The 22,112-nt window shown below is 38.5% G+C and overlaps 1 protein-coding gene across 1 annotated transcript in view; it reads right to left on the reverse strand.

Moving 5' to 3' along the window:
• The window catches only part of atp1a2a (ATPase Na+/K+ transporting subunit alpha 2a), a 158,889-nt gene extending 137,449 nt beyond the window's left edge, over window positions 1-21,440 (reverse strand). Inside the window, exons 1-8 of the mRNA XM_061979017.1 lie at window positions 21,343-21,440; window positions 18,360-18,434; window positions 11,604-11,663; window positions 10,987-11,190; window positions 5,402-5,515; window positions 5,195-5,329; window positions 2,308-2,425; window positions 284-552 (exon numbers count right to left, since the gene is read on the reverse strand). Coding sequence (XP_061835001.1) covers window positions 284-552; window positions 2,308-2,425; window positions 5,195-5,329; window positions 5,402-5,515; window positions 10,987-11,190; window positions 11,604-11,663; window positions 18,360-18,434; window positions 21,343-21,354 — 987 coding nt within the window. The 5' untranslated portion in view covers window positions 21,355-21,440. The remainder of the gene's footprint in view (window positions 1-283; window positions 553-2,307; window positions 2,426-5,194; window positions 5,330-5,401; window positions 5,516-10,986; window positions 11,191-11,603; window positions 11,664-18,359; window positions 18,435-21,342) is intronic.
• Window positions 21,441-22,112: the final 672 nt, after the last annotated feature.

Consider the following 22,112-nt stretch of genomic DNA (forward strand, 5'->3'; position numbering starts at 1 on the left):
TTTTATTAGATGGCAATTTTCGCCAGTCCTGATGTGTGTGTCAAATATGGTGAGTTTTGAAGCATGTTAAGGGGGTCAAATTACAGCTCAAAGAGGCAGCGGAATAATAATAATAAAACCTTACAATTACAATAGGGTCCTCTGTCCCAAAGGGACATTGCGGTCAAAAAGGAGTGAGGAAAAATAACTAAGGATGCACAGAAAAGGTGTGAAGAGAAAGCAGTTAACACTACACAGCAGCAGAGAAAGACCTCAATGCATGGAAAGAGAATAGAGAACTCACAGTGACGGTGGCCAGGAGACCCTCGGGCACGTTGGCGACGATGATGCCAATGAGGAAGATGACGGCCTCCAGCCAGGAGTAGCCCAGGATGAGCGACAGGACGAAGAAGCTGACGCCCAGAAAGACGGCCACGCCCGTGATGAGGTGGATGAAGTGCTCGATCTCGATGTTGATGGGCGTGCGGCGGACCTCCAGCTCCGACGCCAGCGTGGCGATGCGGCCCATCACCGTCCGATCTCCCGTGGCGATGACAACGCCGTGAGCCGTGCCTGTGGCCAGGAAGTCGTTAGTTGGTTGCCGTCAAACAAAACATCCGGCGGCCATTTGGAACGCTGGATGATACATTTGAATGCTGGATGTCAGAGGAGATGCCATGCTCTCTTGGTTGCTTTGTTGGGTCTGCTCCTGTCTCTGGCCAACGCAGTGTATATGTTTCTATTACTTTTTATTCATATCTGTATGTACACTGCAAAAACTGAAATCCAAGTAAGATTGAATATCTCAAATAAGGCTGATATTTGCTTATTTTCTGTCTGATAAGATAATTCTTCTCACTAAGCAGATTTTATGTTGGAGTGTTTTACTTGTTCTAAATTATCTCAGTAAGATATTACAGCTTGTTGCTGAGATTTGATGACCTATATTGAGTAAAACATGCTTGAAACTAGAATATCAACTGTTGCAAAGCTGTGTCATCAACACTCACAAGTATAAAACTGCTTTTTCAAAGTAATAATTTCTTATTTCAAGCATGAACAAAAAAATCATGACTTTGACACAATTGTGTCTCATAATTAAAACGGATGACAGCCAAATGGACTTTGCTGTTTTATTTTCAATGAAACAAGGGCTTTATTCCGCATCCTATGGAAGACGTTTTCTGGATAAAAGTAACTCGGTTGTCATTGGTGCCTTTTGTTTTTGTAATGTTTATTTTTGTAACCCTTCAATGTTTATATATATATATATATATATATATATATATATATATATATATATATATATATATATATATATATATATATATATATATATATATATATATATATATAAACATTTTTATTGTAATTTTGAAGAATTTATCTGAATTTGCATGAACTATTTCTGTTCAAAATTGTTTAAAATGTCACATGTTAAATGTTTAAATATTAACTGTCAGTTTACTGTACTGTGCCAACTGTACTACTTTATGAGTACGTATTTTCTATTGTGTATAGCACGCACTTGGCGCGATGATGTCATGTTATCGATGGGAAAATGCAAGAAATGTAATGCCGAGCGCATATCATTATGTCAAGATAATGGCACTAGCATTTACTTAATTTAAGAATATTTTTCAACATATTGAGAAAAAAGGTCTCATATTTGTTTTTTCCATCAAGAAAAGTGCACTTGTTATTAGTGAGAATATACTTATTTTAAGGTATTTTTGGGTTCATTGAGGTTAGCTCATTTTACTTGTTTTGGAAAGTCTTGACAAGCCAAATTTTCTTGTTCTATTGGCAGATCATTTTGCTTAGTTCAAGTAAAATACCCCTAATTTTTGTATTTTTTTTTCTTGTTTTTGAACACTGACTTTTTGCAGTGTAGAAGTGGCTGGCTGCATCAGCTCTGCTCTTTTAATGTCTTTAAATGTCCTTTGTGTTCTTTGATGTTTCCCTCTTACACACATGTAAGAGGGATGTGTGCTATGGATATGAGGTTTTTTTTCCCCTTGGCCTCAGTCTGGACCCCCTCTCCAGGGGCCCAGGCTTTGACCTTTTTTTTTTTTTTTTTTACCGGTTTCTCACCTTTTTTAAGGGGCGCCGGAAGTTGGCAGACCCGTCAGCGATCCTGTTCTGTCTCCCTGTAATGTTTGTCTGATCTTGAACGGGATTATACTGAAAATTTTAATTTCCCCTCAGGGATTGATAAAATATTTCTGATTCTTGGCACAGTGCAACAAAGCAACAAAAAAAACAAAAAAAAAGGGCGCTAAAGAGGCGCTAATGAGAAACAATGGTGGCCAGGTGTGACCCACAGACCTTCGACACAGTTGGTGGAGAAGAAGCAGATGTTGCGCGTCTCCAAGGGATTGTCATGCGTGAACTCTGGAGAGCGAGTCTGAGGCTCCGACTCGCCGGTCAGAGATGAGTTGTCCACCTTTGGAAGGACACGCAAAGAAAGACACTTGTTAGGTCGCAACTCTTTTTTTTTTTCCTTCTCACTTTTAATCTTCAATGCAACACATCTGTCTTATTGGTTAAAATACTAAACTGTATGGTGATCTATAACGGTTATTTCTTTTCACCAATAACAATACACTTTATTTATAAGCTTCTTTCTATACACCTATACATAAAAAAAGTCATCAAATATTTTGTGATAAAACGAATACAAACAAAAAAAAAAAAAAATGAATGCAAAAAATAGGTTCAGTACATTAAGGGCTTGATCTACTAAAGATTTGTGTGTGCTAGTGTTGTCCCGATATTTTAGTACCGGTACCAACATTTTTTCGATACTTTTTGGTACTTTTCTAAATAAAGGGGACCACAAAAAATGGCATTATTGGCTTTATTTTAACAAAAAATCTTAGGGTACATTCAACATATGTTTCTCTTTGCAAGTTTGTCCTTAAATAAAATAGTGAACATACAAGACAACTTGTCATTTAGCAAAGGTGGGTAGAGTAGCCAGAAATTGTACTCAAATAGGAGTACTGTTACTTTAGAGATTTATTACTCAAGTAAAAGTAAGGAGTAGTCACCCAAATATTTACTTGAGTAAAAGTAAAAAGTATGTTGTGAAAAAACTACTCAAGTACTGAGTAACTGATGAGTAACCTGTTTGTTTAATGATGACGGCAACAAATAATGCACAAAAACATAAAAATAGCAATGAGCAAATTCAGAGCCAGGAATATCTCTTAAGCAACTAAAACAATAATATATATTAAATAATAATACATTAAAATAAAAAAAATGAAGGCAAATTGAGCCACAATAACTTAACAGCACCATAGGCTCAGTAGGCAGAGATTACAAAGGAAAATAACAAGTTAGCCTTTACGCAAACCATAAACTGATAGGTGTGGGCTGCACCTGGGAACACACTGTGCACTTCGACTGGTGTTTGTATGCATGTGTGTGTGTGTGTGTGTATGTGTGTGTGTGTGTCTTTGTCTGTCTCTCTATGAGGCTGCAGTGCGTTAATAAATGTCCCCACACGATGTACATTTGACAGTGATTCATAGCAGGGAAGCTAACATCAGCCCACGGTGACAGCCAAAATATCTACTAACGTTACTTACCGTCATGTGCTTCCTCAAATTTGACGTTGAGTTCATGTACGCTTAAGCTTGTTGTATTTTGCCACTGAAACTTTATGTGCAGTTAATCACGTTTCGAACAACCTTTTTTCCAAGTTCAAAACAATTCCAGGATTTTCCAGAATCCCTGCTTTTTCAAAGCCCTATTTCCACCCTTTTTTCTGGCGACGACTCCTTCCACATTTTTCAACACATTTAAACCGTTTCGCCGTCAAAACATTGCTCTTAATCAGGACAAAAAACAAAGTTTTTTTGTAACTGGAAAAACTCCAGGTTTTCACGAAATTCCAGGAATTTCATAATACCATAATACCATTTCTCTATTCAACATGTTACTACTTCAACATTTCTCGACCGATTTGAAAAATTCTAACACCAACCATTTCAACTCATTCAAGTTGTTTTTTTTAAACATTTTCAAAAAAATTCCCGCTTTTACTGAAACTTTTGGGAAATTCCCATTGAAATAATTGAAAAGTCAAACATTTTTCATCTGATTCAAACTGTTCCAACTTCAAAATATTCAGCCTGTTTGGGAATTGTGTGCTCTCTATTTCAACAATTTTAAATAAATAAAAAATCCAGGATTTCAGTTCAACTTCAGCATTGGCGCATTCACACGCAATTCCTTCAGGAATTGCCTCATCTCGTTATTATTAATATTATGATTATTATTATTATTATTATTAGAGATGTCCGATAATGGCTTTTTTGCCAATATCCCGATATTGTCCAACTCTTAATTACCGATTCCGATATCAACCGATACCGATATATACAGTCGTGGAATTAACACATTATTATGCCTAATTTTGTTGTGATGCCCCACTGGATGCATTAAACAATGTAACAAGGTTTTCCAAAATAAATCAACTCAAGTTATGGAAAAAAATGCCAACATGGCACTGCCATATTTATTATTGAAGTCACAAAGTGCATTATTTTTTTTTAACATGCCTCAAAACAGCAGCTTGGAATTTGGGACATGCTCTCTGAGGAGGTTGAGGTGGGCAGGGTTGGGGGGGCGGGGGGTGTATATTGTAGCGTCCCGGAAGAGTCAGTGCTGCAAGGGGTTCTGGGTATTTGTTCTGTTGTGTTTATGTTGTGTTACGGTGCGGATGTTCTCCCGAAATGTGTTTGTCATTCTTGTTTGGTGTGGGTTCACAGTGTGGCGCATATTTGTAACAGTGTTAAAGTTGTTTATACGGCCACCCTCAGTGTGACCTGTATGGCTCTTGACCAAGTATCGGCAGGCCGATATTATCGGACATCCCTAATTATTATATATTATGGCATACAAAGGGATAGAGAAAATTAAAAAAAAGGTGCAGCAACTAATAAGCTGGGGAGGTGACAATAAATCTCTCCTGCGGAGAATTAAAATCCAGCTTTGTAAATTAAAAAACAGGATTTAATTTAGTGAGTGCTTTTTGTAAAGGACAGAAGGAACTTTCAATGTTTTTGTTCCTTTCAAATATTTTGTAACGACAGCCAGCACATTAGGTGTGGCGCAGAAGACATAGTAGAAGAACAAGTGAAAGGATGAAGAATGTCTCCCAAACTGAAGAGAAGACCAACTTTTTGGAGGAGTCCTTCCTTACCTTACATCCGCTGGAGGTGATGATTCTCAGGTCGGCGGGGACGCGGTCTCCACCTTTGATCTCCACCAGGTCTCCCTGCACCACCAGCTCGGCGTCAATCTGCATCTTCTCCCCCTCGCGGATGACCATGGCTTGCTGGGGAAGGAAGAGAGGATAAAGTGCAGGCCAAAGAACCAGGAAAAAGGAAGAGAAGAAAAAGGTCCTCACCTGAGGTACCATCTTCTTGAAGGAGTCCATGATGCGAGAGCTCTTGGCCTCTTGGAAGTAGGAGAAACATCCCGTGATGATGACCACGGCGGCCAGGACCACGCCCAGATAGAGCTGCACACACAAAGTGGACAAAATTTAGATATCAAGATCAAATAAAAGGTTTTGTTCAGATATATTAGCATATATTGGCCTACTTTGAGCATATATGATCCATTTGCGTGTACTAAAACAGGTGCAAACTTGATAGCACACGCAGAGCTGATCCACTTAACTTATGCACAGAAGATTGCGTCTCTTTAGTGAGCAGAATAAGGAGCGCAATCCATTTAGCGCTGGGGTGTCAAACTCATTTTAGATCGGGGGCCACATGGAGAAAAAGCTACTCCCAAGTGAGCCGGACTGGTAAAATCGCGGCACGATAACTTAAAAATAAAGACAACTTCAGATTGTTTTCTTTGTTTAAAAATAGAACAAGCACGTCCAGGAACGGCCTGCTGACTGCCAAGGCCGAACACCGCCATGACGCAGACAGAGCAGAGACAAGGCGATATCACCAGCGTCAACACATTTGCATTTTTGTATAATCATCAGTGTTGGGTTAGTTACTGAAAACCAGTAACTAGTTACAGTTACTAGTTACTTTATTTCAAAAGTAACTCAGTTACTAACTCAGTTACTTACACCAAAATGTAATGCGTTACTGTGAAAAGTAACTATTTAGTTACTTCTTTTTTTTTTCCTTCTTTTTTTTAAGGCTCCCATTAATGCCCTTTTAGCCTTCATTTCAGTACTGTTATTGCACTGGAGAATAATACAATCTGTTGATCAACTTGACATGCATTTGCCTCACTGAACTCAGAGAGCAATGTGGTCTACATACAACACACAAAGACAAAGATATGTTTCAAAGGGCCAATTTATTTCAGGCCAGAACAAATTGACAAAACTATTTTAAATAGCTGCAACATAATGGCACTTTAACTTTAAGTAGATAGTATCTTTGATCTAAGACACAACTTAAATTTAACTAAAATGTTGTTTTCTTTGTGCTCGACAAAAGAAAAGTATTGAGAATGTCTCCATGTTAAGAAACTCGACTTCTGGCTTCACCATGATGTCTTGTTAGTTGTTATGAGAGTAGCGTATGTGTGTGTGTGTGGCCCTTTAAGATATGACAGCATGTGATTGATGGGTTCTACATGTAAAGCGACTTTGGGTACTTAGAAAAGCGCTATATAAATCCCAGTTATTATTATTATTATTATTATGTGAGGTGAGTGAAGTCAGTGAGTGAGTGGGCGAGAGAGGTGAGGGAGCGGCGACAGTGAGTGCGTGCAGGTGCTCTAGCTTGGTGGATGGCTGCGTCCAATAAAGTCACAAAGTTGCAACAAACCGCCGGCCTCGTCATTCACCCTCAGCTGTAAGGACCCACTTCCGGGTAAAGTGAAGGTTGTTAGCCCCGAAGTACATAGGCCCTGGAGGAACGTCTCCCCTGCGCCCCTCAACTACGGTCTGGGAGCCCCCCCCAGCTCCAACCCACACAAAGCACGCCTTTTCTTTTCCACCGCAGCGCTGCAATAAAACACACTCAGATCTTCTGTTTCTAGCCGATACTACATAAAAAAATAACGTAAAATAACGCAGTAACGCATCATGTAGTAACGGTAACTGAGTTACTGAGTATAAAAAATAACGCGTTAGATTGCTAGTTACTGCCGAAACTAACGGTGTTACAGTAACGCGTTAGTCCCAACACTGATAATCATATATCGCGTCTAACTGGAGTTGTCGAGATTAACCCCCTTCCCTCAGCGACAGCTTCAGCGATGTAAACAGGGACCTCCCAAATAAATAGAGGAAGCACGCGGGCTGGACTTTTAGAACGTAGTTTGGATCTGTAACTAGAATACAGCCCAAATAACGTGTCCTCAATTGAGCAAAATTTAACTCTGTCTCTGCATGATTCCTTGCTTCTCGTCTCTTTTAATAGATGTCAACAGTGTTTGAACCTGACACACCACAACATGGAGGTGCAGTACATGCACTGCAAAAAGTTAGTGTTCAAAAACAAGAAGAAACATTTTTTTTTTTTAAATGTGCAAAACATTAGGGGTATTTTATTTGAATTACCGTATTTTTCGGACTATAAGTCGCAGTTTTTTTTCATAGTTTGCCCGGGCTCCAGTGCGATTTATATATGTTTTTTTCCTTCTTTATTATGCATTTTCGGCAGGTGCGACTTATACTCCGGTGCGACTTATACTCCGAAAAATATTTTCTTGTTCTATCTGCCAATAGAACAAGAAAATTCGGCTTGTCAAGCCTTTCCAAAACAAGTAAAATTAACTAACCTCAGTGAATAATTAAAATAAGTATATTCTCACTAATAACAAGTGCACTTTTGTTGGTAGAAAAAAATAGAGACCTTTTTGCTCAATATGTTGAAAAACATTCTTAAATTAAATAAATGCTAGTGCCATTATCTTGACATAATGATATACGCTCGGCATCATGTTTTTTTTTTTTCATGCTTGAAGTAAGAAATTATTACTTTAAAAAAGTAGTTTTATACTTGTGAGTGTTGATGACACAGCTTTGCAACAGTTGATATTCTAGTTTCAAGCATGTTTTACTCAATATAGGTAATCGAATCTCAGCAACAAGCTGTAATATCTTACTGAGATCATTTAGGACCAAAACACTTAAAACAAGTAAAACACTCTAACATAAAATCTGTTTAGTGAGAAGAATTAAAGTGTTTCCGTGGTATAGTATACGTAAAAATTTGAATAAGACGGTCTGCACCACTTTTCAATTGTACACGCAGTTTTAGTAGATCACATGCAACACGCCCACTATTAGTACACGCTATTTAATATTTTGCACGTGCTGTTCAGCGCGTGGTATTTGGATCTTTAATAGATCAGGACCATAATGTACAATATTTGCTCGGCTAAAAGAAGTTTGGACACCATCTTTTTTTCTTTTACGGTGTATGTAATCCCACTGTCTGTCTTATTAGCGCTGACAAGAGGCGTCGTGTGAAGTCCCGTTAGCGCGTCTTTTCATCTCCCAAAGCGAGCGTGTGCATTATGCATGCCGAGGGAGCTGCAGGCCCCTGAATGTGGAGATGCAATCGCAAGGGGAGATTAAAGTTATCGCTGGAGTGCATGTGTGCGTCCATCCGGCGCGCCAGACGCTTCCATTATGCAACAGAAGCCTTTAAATGCTGAATAATGGCGGCATAATGACTGGCGGCTGCAAAGCGGAGTATATAGGCGGCCGCCTGGCGCTGGTTGGCAGGGAGTGTTTAACGCAGCAAATGCAGCAAAGTAAGCCATGATTCTTGGCTGGACGTCTTCTTGGCTTAGGACTATAAGACACCCTTTATCACGTAAAAGTGACTTTTTAATTATGTTCTTTTTTTTTTTATGTTCTAACCCAGGGGAGTCAAACGTACGACCCGCGGGCCAAATCAGGCCCGCGAACATGTTTTATCCAGCCCGCGGGATGAGTTTGCTAAGTATAAAAATGAGCCGAAATTGTTGAATGAAAGAAACTGCTGTTCTAAATGTGTCCACTAGATGTCGCAATAGCAACTCTTTGTATCTTTGTAGATGATGCGACATATGTAAGAAATAATAATAAACCACATGATGTTAGTGCACCAGTCGAGGAAAATGATCAAACTACATAAATAACATCCTGTAATTGATTTTGATATTCTTTTTTATCTTGATACAAACCCCGTTTCCATATGAGTTGGGAAATTGTGTTAGATGTAAATATAAACGGAATACAATGATTTGCAAATCATTTTCAACCCATATTCAGTTGAATATGCAACAAAGACAACATATTTGATGTTCAAACTCATAAACTTTTTTTTTTGTTGCAAATAATCATTAACTTTAGAATTTGATGCCAGCAACACGTGACAAAGAAGTTGGGAAAGGTGGCAATAAATACTGATAAAGTTGAGGAATGCTCATCAAACACTTATTTGGAACATCCCACTGGTGAGCAGGCAAATTGGGAACAGGTGGGTGCCATGATTGGGTATAAAAGTAGATTCCATGAAATGCTCAGTCATTCACAAACAAGGATGGGGCGAGGGTCACCACTTTGTCAACAAATGCGTGAGCAAATTGTTGAACAGTTTAAGAAAAACCTTTCTCAACCAGCTATAGCAAGGAATTTAGGGATTTCACCATCTACGCTCCGTAATATCATCAAAGGGTTCAGAGAATCTGGAGAAATCACTGCACGTAAGCAGCTAAGCCCGTGACCTTCGATCCCTCAGGTTGTACTGCATCAACAAGCGACATCAGTGTGTAAAGGATATCACCACATGGGCTCAGGAACACTTCAGAAACCCACTGTCAGTAACTACAGTTGGTCGCTACATCTGTAAGTGCAAGTTAAAACTCTCCTATGCAAGGCGAAAACTGTGTATCAACAACACCCAGAAACGCCGTCGGCTTCGCTGGGCCAGAGCTCATCTAAGATGGACTGATACAAAGTGGAAAAGTGTTCTGTGGTCTGACGAGTCCACATTTCAAATTGTTTTTGGAAACTGTGGACGTCGTGTCCTCCGGACCAAAGAGGAAAAGAACCATCCGGATTGTTATAGGCGCAAAGTTGAAAAGCCAGCATCTGTGATGGTATGGGGGTGTATTAGTGCCCAAGACATGGGTAACTTACACATCTGTGAAGGCGCCATTAATGCTGAAAGGTACATACAGGTTTTGGAGCAACATATGTTGCCATCCAAGCAACGTTACCATGGACGCCCCTGCTTATTTCAGCAAGACAATGCCGAGCCACGTGTTACATCAACGTGGCTTCATAGTAAAAGAGTGCGGGTACTAGACTGGCCTGCCTGTAGTCCAGACCTGTCTCCCATTGAAAATGTGTGGCGCATTATGAAGCCTAAAATACCACAACGGAGACCCCCGGACTGTTGAACAACTTAAGCTGTACATCAAGCAAGAATGGGAAAGAATTCCACCTGAGAAGCTTAAAAAATGTGTCTCCTCAGTTCCCAAACGTTTACTGAGTGTTGTTAAAAGGAAAGGCCATGTAACACAGTGGTGAACATGCCCTTTCCCAACTACTTTGGCACGTGTTGCAGCCATGAAATTCTAAGTTAATGATTATTTGCAAAAAAAAAAAATAAAGTTTATGAGTTTGAACATCAAATATCTTGTCTTTGTAGTGTATTCAATTGAATATGGGTTGAAAAGGATTTGCAAATCATTGTATTCCGTTTATATTTACATCTAACACAATTTCCCAACTCATATGGAAACGGGGTTTGTAGATTAAGTACACAATAGCGTTTCTCAGTGACAAACATAGCTCATTATCATTAAAGCGACAGACACACAAAAGGGTGTGTTCCCAGTCGGGGTTATTAAAAGCACCTTTAAATGGTCTAAATTCCAGCATCCAACACTTGCACTTATCTAGTCTATCACCTTCTTATGGGACTTTGAAGTTAACCTTGTCTTGGTTGGAGCAAGTGTGCCTGATAATGTGCAGCATGGGCATGACTGTGCATGATGGTGGTTTTCCCTCACGTTGTCATTGGGCGGCTCGTCCTCGGTGGCCACCTGGATGCTGTAGGCCAGGAAGCAGAGGATGGCGCCGGTCCACAGCAGCATGGAGAATCCGCCAAACAGCTGGCGGCAGAACTTGACCCACTCGGGCGTGGTGGGGGGAGGCGTCAACGCGTTGGGTCCGTCCCGGGCCAGAACCTCTGCGGCTTTGGCGTTGGTGAGGCCCTGGAGGAGAGAAGCGAGACCGGGTCCATTTTCACCTGAGTTTAGAAAGCACTTTACGACTATTCCTGCCTGGCCTGTTTAACAGCCCGACTGTCATAAACTGGCGAGGCTTCCCGTCTGCGCCGTAAAACTGCTGCATGTAACTTTATTGAACATTTTGTACGCATTTTATGCATAATAAAATCAGCTGGAAAATGTAAATTTGCCTTTGTCACTGTGTGTGTGTGTGTGTGTGTGTGTGTGTGTGTGTGTGTGTGTGTGTGTGTGTGTGTGTGTGTGTGTGTGTGTGTGTGTGTGTGTGTGTGTGTGTGTGTGTGTGTGCATGTCATGCTCTGATTTGCAGACAATCCCCGTGAGGACTGATCAACTGTTTCCACTTTAAATTGTCAGCACAAAAAATGGAGCCCGTGTACCTGTGTAGGGTTCAGTCCATAACGCTTCCCAAGATCATCCACGGATATTTTGTGGTCATCCTGAAGAGACAAAAAGGGTTCATAAGTTTCATGGGTTTTCCAGGTTTGACAAATGAATAATTAATAACCTACAACATGTTTATGGATGACCCAAAAACACTACCATACATACATACATATATGTGCATGTATACATTATATCTATATGCATATGTATATGCATTTTTATATATAAAAACATATATGTACATTATATACATTTAGGTAAATAAAACATATATACATTAAAGTATATACATATAAATAAAAAAACATATATATATACATATATGTATATACATATAAATAAAAACACATATATACATAAGTATACATATATACATATACACATACAGTATATACAAATACATATATACGCAGACATATATATATATATATATATATATATATATATACACACATATATACACATAGACATATATATACAAATATATACATACAGTATATACACGTAAATATATATATACATATATGCACATAGACATGTATATACATATAAATATATACGCATAAACATACACATATACATATATATGGATATATATATATATTCACATTATATCTATATATATAATATATATATAAATATCTATTTATATTATTTATTGTATAAACATACATATGTATATACATTTATATATATAAAATATATATATACATATAAATATAAACACATATACTTATATATAAATATATATATATATATATATATATATATACATATATATACATTTTGTACACATAAAATAAAATTAAAATAAAAAGGTAAAAAGGGGATTACTCCCTATGTGTGTATATGTAAGTATGTATATATATATTTATATGTATGTATGTGTGTGTATGTATGTATGTATGTATGTATGTATATATATATATATATATATATATATATATATATATATATATATACATATATATATATATATATATATATGTATCTGTTTATTATTTCTGATTATTATTATTATTAATGTATTATTATTTCCTTCTTTTTTTATTTTATTTTTTTATGTTATTTTTTATTTTTTCTGTTTATTTAATCAATGTATTTGTAGATATTACTTTGTTTTTTTGTTGTTTCTTTTTTTGGGGGGGGTGGTATGGATGGGATATAAACAAAAATATTTTGACATTTAGGGCAGACAATATATATATGATTTATGTGAATATGATGTAATGGATAGGAATGTCTGATGCTGGATGTCAATAAAAATAAAATGAAAAAAAACATATGTACACGTATATACATATACACAGACATATATACACACACATATAAACATACATATATACACACATATACATTTTTTTTTTTTTAACATGCCTCAAAACAGCAGCTTGGAATTTGGGACATGCTCTCCCTGAGAGAGAATGAGGAGGTTGAGGTGGGCGGGGTTGGGGTTCGTGGTGGGGGATGTAGCGGGGGTGTATATTGTAGCGTCCCGGAAGAGTTAGTACTGAAAGGGGTTCTGGGTATTTGTTCTGTTGTGTTATGGTGCGGATGTTCTACCGAAATGTGTTTGTCGTTCTTGTTTGGTGTGGGTTCACAGTGTGGCGCATATTTGTAACAGTGTTAAAGTCGTTTATACGGCCACCCTCAGTGTGACCTGTATGGCTGTTGATCAAGTATGCATGGCATTCACTTGTGTGTGTGAAAAGCCGTAGATATTATGTGACTGGGCCGGCACGCAAAGGCAGTGCCTTTAAGATTTATTGGCGCTCTGTACTTCTCCCTACGTCCGTGTACACAGCGGCGTTTTAGAAAGTCATCAATTTTACATTCTGAAACCGATACCGATCATTTTGAAACCGATACCGATCATTTCCGATATTACATTTTAAAGCATTTATCTCTACAACAAGATGCCATTAATCAACATGACCGATTAATCGACTGACATATTATTATTACCGCAGTGCTGCTGAGCCTGAAGTCACATAAAGTGTTTATTCGTAGCGTCTTCGGAGCAGACGTAGCGTTTAAAATAAATGTTTCCTACTCGTGTTAACTCGATGGCCTTTAACGCCGCGCTGGCTTTTTCATGCACTTCATGTTGATGTGGCATGCTGTAGTTTGTCGCCGCTCGCAGGAGAATCCAACTTAAGAACCACACTCGACAGCGTCGGTGGTCTTAAAGTGTGCCATAAATCACGTCTGACAGACAACGCAGGGAAGAAGTCAGCGGAGGCGACGACAGCCTGACGAAAGTGCGGCGCAACAGCTTGTCACAAACTTCCCTGCGTCTCGCTCGCCTCAAAGATGACGCATGGGGGGAGACGCCAGGGAGGCCACGTTTTGACAGAAGCTCGGAGAGCGTCGGCTCGCCGCTGGTGGCCCACAAATTATTCAGCCGCAGTGCGAGCAGAGAGACGCCCAGCCGGAGGGTTGGTTGCTTCTCCTCGGATGGCAGGACAGTGTTTGTTTGCAGACTTCTTGCAATTGACTGCGAGGCCATGATAACTGGCTTCATGGCAAACTACCAAATGCTACACTGAAAAAACTGAAATCTAAGTAAGATTAAATATCTCAAATAAGGGTGATATTTGCTTATTTTCTGTCTGATAAGATCATTCTTCTCACTAAGCAGATTTTATGTTAGTGTTTTACTTGTTTTAAGTGTTTTGGTCCTAAATGATATCAGTAAGATATTACAGCTTGTTGCTGAGATTTGATGACCTATATTGAGTAAAACATGCTTGAAACTAGAATATCAACTGTTGCAAAGCTGTGTCATCAACACTCACAAGTAGGGATGTCCGATAATGGCTTTTTGCCGATATCCGATATTCCGATATTGTCCAACTCTTTAATTACCGATACCGATATCAACCGATATATACAGTCGTGGAATTAACACATTATTATGCCTAATTTGGGCAACCAGGTATGGTGAAGATAAGGTACTTTTAAAAAAAATAAAAAAAATAAAATAAGATAAATACATTAAAAATAAATTATTGAATAAAAAAGAAAGTAAAACAATATAAAAACAGTTACATAGAAACTAGTAATTAATGAAAATGAGTCAAATTAACTGTTAAAGGTTAGCACTATTAGTGGACCAGCAGCACGCACAATCATGTGTGCTTACGGACTGTATCCCTTGCAGACTGTATTGATATATATTGATATATAATGTAGGAACCAGAATATTAATAACAGAAAGAAACAACCCTTTTGTGTGAATGAGTGTGAATGGGGGAGGGAGGTTTTTTGGGTTGGTGCACTAATTGTAAGTGTATCTTGTATTTTTTATGTTGATTTGATAAAAATAAAAAAAATAATAATAATAAATAAATAAAAAAACGATACCGATAATAAAAAAAAACGATACCGATAATTTCCGATATTACATTTTAACACATTTATCGGCCGATAATATCGGCAGGCCGATATTATCGGACATCTCTACTCACAAGTATAAAACTACTTTTTTAAAGTAATAATTTCTTACTTCAAGCATGAAAAAAAAATCATGATGCCGAGCGCATATCATTATGAAAAGATAATGGCACTAGCATTTACTTAATTTAAGAATATTTATCAACATATTGAGCAAAAGGGTCTCTTTTTTTTCTACCAAGACAAGTGCACTTGTTATTAGTGAGAATATACTTATTTTAAGGTATTTTTGGGTTCATTGAGGTTAGCTAATTTTACTTGTTTTGGAAAGTCTTGGCAAGCCGAATGTTCTTGTTCTTTTGGCAAATAATTTTGCTTAGTTCAAATAAAATACCCCTAATTTTATTTTATTTCTTTCTTGTTTTTGAACACTGACTTTTTGCAGTGTAAAACCTGTTACAGTGCGTATTAGCACTCAAAGGGTTCAAGCCTGATCAGAAAAAGCATGTGGCTTCTTTGCTCTTGCCAGCGAGCGTAGATTAAGCCAGTGTTTTTCAACCTTTTTTCAAGCCAAGGCACATTTTTTTGCGTTGAAGGCACACCACCTACAGGAATCATTAAAAAACAAAACTGAGTTGACAGTAAAAAGTTGTTGTCGCAATTGTTGGATATGACTTTAAACCATAACCAACCATGCATCACTATAGCTCTTGTCTCAAAGTAGGTGTACTGTCACCACCTGTCACATCACCCCCTGACTTATTTGGAGTTTTTTGCTGTTTTCCTGTGTGTAGTGTTTTAGTTCTTGTCTTGCGCTCCTATTTTGATGGCGTTTTCTCCTTTTTTGGTATTTTCCTGTAGCAGTTCCATGTCTTCCTTTGAGCGATATTTCCCGCATCTACTTTGTTTTAGCAATCAAGAATATTTCTTTTTTTTTTATCCTTCTTTGTGGGGACATTGTTGATTGTCATGTCATGTTCGGATGTACATTGCGGACGCCGTCTTTGCTTCACAGTAAGTCTTTGCTGTCGTCCAGCATTCTGTTTTTGTTTACTTTGTAGCCAGTTCAGTTTTAGTTTTGTTCTGCATAGCCTTCGCTAAGCCTCAATGCCTTTTCTTAGCAGCACTCACCTTTTGTTTATTTTTGGTTTAAGCATTAGACACCTTTTTACCTGCACGCTGCCTTCCACTGTTTCTGACATCTACAAAGCAATTAGCGACTTGCTGCCACCTACTGATATGGAAGAGTATTACACGGTTACTCTGCCGAGCTCTTGACAGCACCAACACTCAACAATAAATAATTTGCAAACTGTCATGTCATGTCATGTACGGGTGTACTTTGTGGACGCCGTCAGCTGCTCCATACGCTGTAAGTCTTTGCTGTCGTTCAGCATTCTGTTTTTGTTTACTTTGTAACCAGTTCAGTTTTAGTTTCGTTCTGCATAGCCTTCCCTAAGCTTCAATGCCTTTTCTTAGGGGCACTCACCTTTCGTTTATTTTTGGTGAAATCATTAGACACCTTTTTACCTGCACGCTGCCTCCCGCTGTTTTCGACATCTACAAAGCAATTAGCTACCTGCTGCCACCTACTGATATGGAAGAGTCTTACACGGTTACTCTGCCGAGCTCGAGACAGCACCAACACTCAACAACACATAATTTGCAGACTTTCATGCCATGTTATGTACGGGTGTACTTTGTGGACGCCGTCTTTGCTCCACAGTAAGTCTTTGCTGTCGTCCAGCATTCTGTTTTTGTTTACTTTGTAGCCAGTTCAGTTTTAGTTTCGTTCTGCATAGCCATCCCTAAGCGTCAATGCCTTTTTTTAGGGGCACTCACCTTTTGTTTATTTTTAGTCAAAGCATTAGACACCTTTTTTACCTGCACACTGCCTACCGCTGTCGTCTGCATATTGTGACCACGACCAACCATGTTCCCGACATCTTAAAAGCAATTAGCTACCTGCTGCCACCTACTGATATGGAAGAGTATTACACGGTTACTCTGCCGAGCTCTAGACAGCACCGACACTCAACAACAACACATCATTTGCAGACTATAATTACTGGTTTGCAAAAAATATTTTTAACCCAAATAGGTGAAATTAGATCATCTCCCACGGCACACCAGACTGTATCTCACGGCACACTAGTGGTCGAAAAACACTGGATTAAGCAAACCAAGACGAAAAACGTACATGATGAGCCATTGCCAATTAATGCCTTTAAATGTCGATCTCTTCTCTCTGATACCTTATTTACTGTTGGTCCTCGACTTGGGTTGTACGGTATACCGGTATTAGTATAGTACCGCGATACTAATGAATCATATTCGGTACTATACCGCCTTTAAAAAGTACCGGTTTTGTTTTGTTACGGGTACCAAAATATTGATATCGGGACACCACTATCCTCGACTGACAAGAGGCTGCTAGCAGCTAACTGTTTATGTCCATACGCAGTGTGGAGCCACTTCCCCAAGTTAACAATAATCCCCTTCATTGCAGCCAATACCGATTAATTAAAACCCTGATCGGAATATCCCTAATGTTTGGTATTTAATTCAACTAAATACTAGCAATGGAAACACCGCATCTCAAAAGGAACGTAATCTAAATTACTGAATTTATTTGTACTTTTTTCCAGGCCCCAAAAGGTATAAGAATGTTGAAAAGTGTATATAAATGTCAAGACTGGGACTGTGGCGTGGTTTGTTCTCCCGAGGTGCAAAAGATTTGGACCATACGTGGCGTGAAGGGGAGTACATGATTTATTTAAACACTATAACTACAAAAAAAAAGAAGCAAACAAAAGACGTGCACAAGGGCGGAAGTACAAAACTTGACTATAAATACAAAACTTGCACAACGGCAGAAACTATGAACAAAGAAACAAAACTTGCAAACTATGGCATGAATAAAGAAAACTTACTTGGACATGGCATGAAGTGCGCAGAGGTTAACAGAGTGTGACAGGGGTATGAAGAGCATAAATGCGGGATGTCGCCAGAAAGAGAAACTGAAAACAATGAACTTAAATACTACAGACATGATTAACGAAAACAGGTGCGTGACACAAAACGTGAAACAGGTGCGTGACGTGTCAGGTGAAAACTAATGGGTTGCTATGGTGACAAACAAGAGTGCACAATGAGTCCAAACGTGGAACAGGTGAAACTAATGGGTAACCATGGAAACAAGACATGGGAGTGAAAAGCCAGAAACTAAAGAGTCTAATAACTAAACAAAACAAAACATGACTAAAACAAAACATGATTACACAGACATGACAATAAAAGTAGAATGTTTGAGGGTACGAACAAGCCGAAAGGGTCAATACTTTCCAACTTACCAAGGCCACCTCCTTCTTCAGCTCATCTAAATCCCGAGCCTTCTTCTTCCTCTTGCCGCCATTCTCCGCACCACGCTGCACACCGGGACAAGGACACATCGTCAGCGGCAGCAACACAACCAATGTTGTAAAAGCAGACTGCTGAGTCAGCATTAATGCAAGGGACGTAAACAACAGGACTGTCAGGATCCTTCCTCCCCTCGCCGGTCAGTATTTTTTTAAATTGCGTGATGTGCAATCATTGCCACTGTTTTTCATTTGTTTTGATGACAGCTTCTTTAAGAGGCACGCTTAGATGTTGTGATTCAACTTAGAATTCGACTTAGACAAACATTATTGATCCACAAGAGAAATTGTTCCACAGAGTAGCTCAGTTACAAAGGGTGGAAAGGGTAAGGGTGGAGAGGACAATGCAGGTATTAAGTAGACAAAAAATGTACCATAGTAGCAATATTAAATATAACATATATGTAATATTAACATATTACATATACAGTATATAATATATACTGATATATTATATTATTATATTAAATTATATTGTTATATAATATGTACAATATATAACAAGACCCAATTACCATGTACAATATTACAGTATATGTAACAGCTGCAGCAAAAAATAGAGTAGATCCAGCAGAAAATATACATTGGAAGATGTCAGGTTCAAACACTGATGACATCTATTAAACAAGACAAGAAGCAAAGAATCAAACAGAGACAGAATTCAATTTGGCTCAGTGAGGAGAAACGTGTGCATCTGTACCCTTGAACAGTGTCATTACACTCTGCCGAAAGATTGTACGCCTCGTCTTTTATTTGGACTTTCCCTGATTACATGGCAACAGCTGTTTCTAAAGGGGACCGGGGGTCGTAAACAGCCATCGCCTTTGACTAAAAAACAGTTCAAATGTCGAATCGTATCGTTGTTAAATCGAATCGTTACACCCCGAGCACCAACACTTTAACTTGACCCAGTCCTTCTGAAATAGTGGGACGGGGCGCGGGTCGATGTGACCTTGGGGAACATGTTTTTTTTTGCCGCACCAGAATATGATGAAGGGTATGTAGCAGTTGGCTTCACTGTCACCACGGTGGGAGACGAGGAACGACTGGTGTCCTTTAACCTCTAAAGGCCTTAGTGGCCACATGCGTGGACAGCACCTTTTAGCTCTTATTTCCAAAATTGTGTACACTACTGAATTGGGGTCTTATGCCGACATATGGACACTTATACTGCCATCTGGTGGTGTCAGAAGAGTATAACATACAATGGAATTTGGCAAAAAAAAGTGTGAAAAATAAAAAATAGCATGTCACTACACATGAAGTACATGTTTGTTACTTATGGACTAAGTACATCATATAAAAAGATTATTTTTAGTTTTTATTGTAATTAGGGTCCAATAAGCCCAAATAGCAATGAGAAATAAAAAAAATCATGTAAACAAACAGCTTGGGCCTTAAGAGGTTAATGTTAATAAACTTACAATGTTATGCAGAGGTCTAGTTATAACAATTTTATAGACAATTTGTACAATATTTATATTCACGGTGGAGAGTGGGGGGCAAAATATTTTCTTATGTTGGGGGGGGCCAAACAGAAAATATTTGAGAAGCACTGACTTGACCTAACAAGTGAAACTCTTAACACACACACACACACACAGAGACACACACACACTTGTATTTGTTACCTTCTTGAGAGTGACAAAAGTCATAATTTTACTCCAAAAATTTTCACTTTTTTACAAGAACAACAAAAAAATTGGCAATATCGTGATTAAAGTCAGAATTTTATATGACAAATTTGACTTTTTAATGCAAAATGGTGACATTTGTCACATAAAATTCTGACTTTAATCACAATATTGCCAATTTTTTTCTTGTTCTTTTAAAAATGTGACATTTTTGGAGTAAAATTATGACTTTTGTCACAATTTGTCATCATTTTTTTTGACTGACCTCTGGTCAACATATGAAATAACAAGTGTGTGTAAAAATTTGAAGTGCTCCCCCTCTAGCCAACATATGTAATAACAATTGTGTGTAAGAAATTGAAATGCGCCCCCTTTGGCCAAAATTAATAACACGTTTTTTTTTTTCAATACAGAGACATACTGTAATAACTTCAAGTAAATAATGAAGAATAAAAAATGATTACAAAAAGAAAGAGATAAATAAATAAATGAACTAAAAGCAGTCTTTTTCTCACAATGTGTCGACTTTTTTCTAATAAAACTGGGAACAATTTCTCATATTCTTTCTGGTTCTGTAATATTGCAATATTTTCACACACTTGTTATTACATACGTTGGCCAGAGGGGGAGCACTTAAAATGTCTACACACACTTGTTATTTCATATGTTGACCAGAGGGGGAGCACTTTTAAAACCGACACACAGTCAATTAAAAAAAATGAATTAAAAAATTCACCACCAGGGGTGCAAATGAGATATTCTCTATTAGATGCAATGGTTTTCTGTATTGGGACCATGATTTATGTCCTAACTTGTTCACCGGTCCTCATATGGAAAGTACTTTTGCTTGTTGATGTCTCAAGAAGGGTAGAAATACAGGAACACACACACACACACACACACACACACACACACACACACACACACACACACACACACACACACACACACACACAGCAACATGGAAGTCACCTGCTGCTGACACTCAGCCCTCACCAGGACACACGTGCGCATGTCGGCCCGGCGCGTGCAGCAGGAGGTGAACATAGTCACCAATCCCTCATTAAAACAACAATGGCGTCCTCGCCATCCATCCATCCATCCATCCATCCATTTTCTACCGCTTGTCGCTCGCATCCAAATTGCATCACATGGCATTTTTAAAGATAACTTTTTTCTTTTTTTTAATTCACACAAAAACATTTGAAATAAGCCTCCGCCTCAACCCGCTCGTTTATTTGACAAATAATGACGTGAAATCAAAAAGATTGACAAGCACTCACCCCTCCGCCCATGTTGGATATCCACAAGACGGCAGGTTAGGACGTGAAGGAAGACACTGAGGGGACACGGCTGGGACCCTCGTCTGACATTGACCGCCACCACGTGTGGGAGACACTTGTTTCTTTTTTGGGGGCCTGGAAACACACACACACACACACACACACACACACACACACACACACAGGCAGCCCCTCCGCCACGTGAGGGTAACATGAATCTCATCACTCCCACTCTGTTGGAGCGAGGGAGGTGTGGAGATGGAGGTTTAGGGGTGACATATACGGTTGATACCTCCACCTGTTCAAAAAGCCCATACAGCGGGGGTGTCAAACGTACGGCCCGAGGGCCGGATCAGGCCCGCGAACAGGTTTTATCCGGCCCACGGGATGAGTTTGCTAAGTATAGAAATTAACCTGAAATGTTTTAATTAAAAAAACTGCTGTTCTAAAGTGTCCACTAGAGGTCGCAATAGCAATTCTTTGTATCTTTATAGATGATGCTACATATGTAAAATAAAATAAACCGCATGATGTTCGTACATCAGTCGAGGAAAATGATCAAACTTCATAAATAACATACTGTAATTCATCTTGATGGATTGAAAATGAACACCAATGTGTTGACTGATGAACATTATCACATAACGTATTCAGAAAATATAAATAACGACAAATAAAGATAGAATACTATTAACTGCAACATGTAAGTGTAAAAAAAACAACAACATTATGATTTGTACATTTTCAAATTGTGCTTGTTCTATTTTTAA

This window comes from Nerophis lumbriciformis, linkage group LG19, assembly GCF_033978685.3.
Source record: "Nerophis lumbriciformis linkage group LG19, RoL_Nlum_v2.1, whole genome shotgun sequence".
Taxonomy (NCBI): domain Eukaryota; kingdom Metazoa; phylum Chordata; class Actinopteri; order Syngnathiformes; family Syngnathidae; genus Nerophis; species Nerophis lumbriciformis.